The following is a 6,386-nucleotide window of genomic DNA, read 5'->3' as shown; positions in this document are numbered from 1 at the left end:
AACCATGTTGGGACCGGTCCGCAAAATACATTCAATTTTGTGGCAAATCTAGCATTTTTAACAAGTTTAGTACGACAATCATCTAAGACATTTATTTGGCATCTTATTTCATGGTCCTTTAAAGACCTGATTATTCTTTTCGCACCAAAGATATTCCCTTCTTTTATGAGGTCTTTTGATGATTATTAAGTATATATCGGATAACAACACAGTATATGCAGGATTGATGGGAATGTCTTTGGTGGGAAAAGTATCTTTTGAATTTTAATGGATCAAGTAAAAATATTCTTAATGTGTGGTTCAGATCAATTCTATATATAAGTTTTCTATAATGTTACATATGACCCAATACTTACTCTAATTGCAAACTAGTATATTATGGTTTGGTTGGACCGATGACATTATGACAGGTTTTTTTTTAATGTTGATATTTGGTTTAGTGGGTTGAATGAATATTGGACCATAACAAATTTTAATATTAAAAAATAATTGTGTTTGGGCTTGTTACATATAAATTTATATTTACCCTTTATTTTTATTTTACAACAAAAGATATATTATTAATATTTTATATATTTAGTTAACAAAACATATATATTCATTAAACGATATGTCAGTAGTAAAAATATGTATATAAATTCGGTATCAAACAGAATAAACACACAATATAATTTTTATTAAAATATCTTATAATTATAAACAAAATAAAATATAACACAAATTATTGATAAAATAAAAAGGTATTTTCTTTGTTTTTACAAAACTAATAATAATAATAATAATAATAATAATAATAATAATAATAATAATTATTATTATTATTATTATTATTATTATTATTATTATTATTATTATTATTATTATTATTATTATTATTATTATTATTATTATTATTGCGCAAGTTAGCATGTTTTTTTTTTCTATTCATGGCCAAACAGGCCCGGGTCAAATATAACCCGCCCAATTTACAACTGGAAAGAAACCCCAACGCAATCTTCTTCTTCGCAGTGCCGTGCTGTCTTCCTCATCAGCCACGCCGTCCTCTCCCTCGGTCTAGGATGGTAGTAAGCAGCATCTATAGAGATCAATTTATAATTGTAAGAACTAGAAATATCTGCTGCAATGGAAGATCATAATTTCCATAAAGTTTGTGAATTGATATGTTTAGCTTTGACATATGGTAAATAACTATTAGAATATATTAGGATCACAGCAAAAATATTTGATCGAAGAGTATCAAAATCTGTTGCAAGCCAATACACAAAAAATGGTACTACTATAACACAATTAATAGCATTGAAGATTAAAGACCTTTTTGTGAGCTAAATTAAGGTAAAACGAGAATTCTTTAATCAAAGAGTGACATTCCAAAATCTTCGTCTTCCTCTTTCTCGACCTTCTCTTCTTTCTTCTCGGCAGCAGGGGCGGCGGCGCTCTCTGCGGCAGCACCACCAGCAGGAGCAGCAGCAACAGCACCTCCAACGAAGACTGCACCACCCACAACCACCTGGAAGACAGCAGAGGAGGGAGAAACGAAAGAGAAAGAGGACTGAACGGCGCCGGAGGAATCAGCGGCGCGAGCGGCATTGACGAGCTTGCGTTGAAGGTCGTAGGTGGAGGAGGCGGTGTCCTCGATGTCGCCGGAGTGCTGCTTCACAGTCCACTCGGCGCCGGATTTGCGGAGAACGAATGTGAATACTTCCATGACTGATTGCTGATGGCTTCTGTGTGTGTTTCTAACAATAACAAATTATATTTTCTCCAAATTTACCCCACATGTTACTTTTTATATTTGTGAACCGATCTCATATTTTTTTATTAATTTCTTTGATTACCTGGTCCATCAAGGTCCAGAAGATACTTTCCCCACCGAAGAAAGCTCCGGGATTGATATTAATATCCTGTGAATCTCGTTAGGGCGAATCTTTTTTTATATCTTTTGAGTTCAAATATGAGTCAATTACTAAGTTAGAATCTCGATTTATGGGCTTGAGCCTGGTCCATAATAATAACTTATAAAATATGGTTGGTTCATATTTTCAGAATTTAACTATATCTCACATTTTAAAGCATTTCACCATTTTTGTTTTCAGACCAAATTTTATCCATTATTTTTAGTTCTATATGTGTATGTATTTTTTATTAGTCAATAAATATAGATACTAAAAGAATAGATGAACTAACTATTACAAATTTTAGAACACTTTGCACAAATAATAAAGAACACAAATAAAATAATGAAAATTTCAAGTAATAAATTGAGAGATAAGGAAAAGATATTGTAAACTTAGATTTTATTCTAAGGCTAGTTTTCTCCACAACTATGTTAGAAATTTATACATTATTTATCTAACTTGAAACGGGGTTTAACAAACTGTTACAACAATGAGCACTTTATATACATACATATTCTTTACTAATATTGATTGTATCAAGTTTCAATTCTTAGAGACGAAGTGTCAATGGCTCTAAGTGAACTTTGAATCGATCCCAACTTTAACAAGAAGAAAGATATACAACATTTTTTCTTCTCAATAATAAGCACTTGATACACCTATGGTATCTTCTCTGATCGTGTACAAAACTCTAAATCCTTAGAGACTTTGGATCTAAATACATCTTAAAGTATTTACAATTTCAAGAATAAAAAAAGAGTTGTACAATTCTTCCGTGATGCTTTGTAACTCTCACAAGAACAAGAACTAAAACTCTCTTAAAAGAGCATATAAATGCCATTAAAGCACTAAGAATCAAATTTTTTTAAGATTGCTATACATATAAGACTTTTTGGCTTACAAGTTTTACAAGTTGGTACAAGTTCAACAAAACAGATGCATTACACTCCCACATTTAAGAGTAAATAAACGCACGTTATTCAACCACTTTTTGTTTCCAAAGCGTACTACTCACCATGCATTATGAACAACTCTTCTTCTTCTTCCTCCATGAAAACGAGTTTCTTGCCAAATTTGAAGATAATGAAACTTCAGAAATACACCAAACGATTACAGAAATACACCCAAACAATTACAGGAATTCACCCAAACGATTATAGAAATACACCCAAAAGATTACAGAAATACACCTAAAGTATTACAAAACTACATCCAAAAGATTTAAGAAATACACCCAAAATTCGTTGAAGTACACCTTATGCATAATTCAGAACTCTTTCTCTTTCTCTTCTTCATCTTCTGCTACTTCTTCTTCTTCAAAAATGATTTCAGAGCTTGATGTCAAAAAATAATGGAAATCGAGAATAACAAAGAAAGAAAATAGAGAGAAAAACACGTAAATGAAGAAGGAGAAAGAGAAGGCAAGAAACGAAAGAAAAGAAGAAGAAGAAGAAGAGGAAGAGGAAGAAGAACGTGCAGCAAGAAGAAGAAGAAGGTGCAGTAAAAAAAAATGGAAATCGAGAATAACGAAGAAAGAAAACAGAGAAAAAAGCACGTAAATGAAGAAGGACAAAGAGAAGAAGAAAATGCATTGAAAACGTGCGGTACGGTTCGAAACGCATTATGACTTGTAAATACTTATATAAAAAAACACTTGTATGTAGAGAATTATTCTTTTTTATATCTTTAAATCGATAGCTAAGCCATCTATAAACAAGGAAAAAAAATCTTTTTCTTATTTATAAATGCTCAAACCATCAACAAAATTAAGTACATAAATATTTTTAATTAATATTATCAATAAATTAATTGTCAATATAATTATTTTAATTTTTTATTTTATATTTTAATGACAATTATTATCAATTAAGTTATGACTAACATACTTTTACCGACAACTATCATTAAAAAACAGTGATTGCGACGTATTAGTTATCGGTTAGATAGTCAATTATACTTCACATTCTTGTAGTGATTAACCATTCTTAAATTATTAATTTTATTATGAACAAGTTCTATTAAATATGAGATATTAATATAATATTTATTAATATCTTATTTCGATAAAATACCAAAATCATCTTTATTTTCTAAAAAAAAATATCCACCACTCTTATTAACAATAAAAATATCTTTAAAATATTTTAAAACACGACAAAATATCCAACATTAAATATATATAATAAAAAAATATTTTAAAAATAAATTTTTTTAATAAATTTTTTTACAAATATAATTTAAAAAATGAAATATTTTTATTTTTAAAATTTGATGATTTTAAATTGAATAATTTTTTTGTAATTTATTTTTGTTAATAACCAAAAAAAATAAAAATATTGTAGATTAAATTTTTATCTTTTTTTATATAATTTTTAAATAATTATCTAAATTGTTCATACCCTGTCCCAATGATAAGGCTCAGGTCCCAACAAAAGGCCCAATTCAAAAGGATTGAGCCTCATCTTATACCGACCTCCTCCCTACGAAGTCGGTTCTTACCACGACTAACCCTAAAGAAGTCGGGGACGAAGATTAGCTGGCAGATAATCACTCATTCAAATGAGTAACTGCCCCTAAAATCTCTCTACCCACTTCCAGGAGTCATATCTCAACCTCCCTAAGATAAAGGGGGCGGTTATCCACCTCAAAAGGCGGAACTACTTCAGCGGTGGTTATGGGTTCACCTCTATAAATACACTGACACCTCTTAGGTATCTCAGAAGCCCAATACTCTTTAGACCTGTTTTGTCCCTTTGCTGACTTTGGCATCGGAGTGTCTTTGCAGGTACCACCCCCAATTCTCCCTTACACAAGTCGGACGAGGGGCCTTGGATCACAAACTCACTTGGACGTTTCATCGTTCAGACGATTGGGCCAGCCAAACTTGTCCAACTCATTGATCTCCGGTTACCCATCGTAACATTGGCGCCGTTACCGGGGACCCGAGAAATCAACCACTAATGGCGGACATATCACAGGAGGATGGTCATGTGGCATCCGATTCTGAACAAGAGAATCTAGATACCAGAAACAATGACGCCGACCTAACCCTTCACCAGGGAACCAACGACCAACATAGGGAAGGCACTTCCGGATTTAAAAATCCGAAGATGAACTCCTCCGAAGGACGTGAATCAGAAAAGGATGGGCCACCCCATACAACCGAACTAATAGGATTATTCCATGGCCACCAAGGTTGCTTGGAACAACTGGAACAGGAGCGGGAGTGACAAAGGGAAATAGAAAAGCACTTAAGAGAGGAGATGGAACGACGAAAAGAGTTAGAAGAAAAACTCTTAAAATTAGAATCCTCCCTCAAAAGTCGGAACTCCCATGGCGACCGAGAAGAGTCACCTCCAGGAGGGGAGGACCCCTTTAGTGAGGACATAATGAGGACAAAAGTTCCAAGAAACTTTAAAAGCCCCGACATGGACCTCTATGATGGAACCACAGATCCCAAGCATCATTTAAGCAATTTTAAAAGTCGGATGTATCTGGCTGACGCTTATGATGCAACACGCTGCAAAGCTTTCCCGACCACCTTATCGAAAGCAGCGATGAAGTGGTTTGATAGCCTCCCTCCAAAGTCGGTCACCAGCTTTGAAAACCTCTCGAGAAAATTCCTAATGTGATTCTACATTCAGAAAGACAAGGAAAAGCATGCACCGAGCCTCCTGGGAATAAAACAGGAGGTCGGAGAACCTCTACGGGATTATATGGAAAGATTCAACAAAGCATGCTTAGATATTCAAGACCTGCCCACCGAGGCAGTCATTATGGGGCTAGTAAATGGGCTTAGAGAAGGACCCTTCTCACAGTCCATATCAAAAAGACACCCCACCTCCTTGAGTGATGTACAAGAAAGAGCTGAGAAGTACATCAACATAGAGGAAAACGCCAGACTGAGAGAGTCAAGCTGGCGACCTGGACACCTCTCCTCGATAAAAGAAAGAGAGAGGGAGCCCAAGAAGAAAGAAAACCTCGGTCTCGACAGACCCAGAAAATATCACTCTTATACTCCTCTAAAGGTTTTCATAGTGGACGTAGACATAGAAATCTGCAATACTGAAAGGCTGCTGCCTCCCAGACCCATCAAGAATAAAAAAGGGGGGAGTCGCAGCGACTACTGCGAGTACCATAAAATATATGGTCACTCAACAAATGACTGTTACGATCTCAAAAATGTGATAGAAAAGCGGGCCAGAGAAGGCCGACTCGATAGATATCTCATGGAGAGGTCAGACAATCATGGAAAGAGAAAGCAAGATGATGCGGACAGAAGAGACCCACCACCGCAGACTCCGGAGAGACATATACACATGATCTCAGGCATATTCGCGGGAGGGGGGCTCACCAAGTCCTCTCGCAAAAGACATCTTAGGCGAATCTACCAGGTCAAAAGTGAATCACCCGACCTTCCTACCATCTCATTCACAAAGGAAGATGGGCAAGGAGTAATCCCCGGACATGATGATCCGGTGGTGATAACTA

General features: G+C 34.9%; 1 protein-coding gene across 1 annotated transcript; it reads right to left on the bottom strand.

The window, feature by feature from the left end:
* Nucleotides 1–894: 894 nt before the first annotated feature.
* On the bottom strand, nt 895–1,864 carry LOC112802590 (large ribosomal subunit protein P3z). The gene is made up of 2 exons (XM_025845858.3): nt 1,312–1,864; nt 895–1,075 (listed from the first exon to the last, which is right to left on the bottom strand). Exon 1 carries the CDS (start codon nt 1,703–1,705, stop codon nt 1,349–1,351), a length of 357 nt encoding a protein of 118 aa, XP_025701643.1. The 5' UTR covers nt 1,706–1,864; the 3' UTR covers nt 895–1,075; nt 1,312–1,348.
* Nucleotides 1,865–6,386: the final 4,522 nt, after the last annotated feature.

This window comes from Arachis hypogaea, chromosome 5 (genome assembly GCF_003086295.3).
Source record: "Arachis hypogaea cultivar Tifrunner chromosome 5, arahy.Tifrunner.gnm2.J5K5, whole genome shotgun sequence".
Lineage (NCBI taxonomy): Eukaryota > Viridiplantae > Streptophyta > Magnoliopsida > Fabales > Fabaceae > Arachis > Arachis hypogaea.
This window is presented reverse-complemented; position numbering and strand designations above follow the sequence as displayed.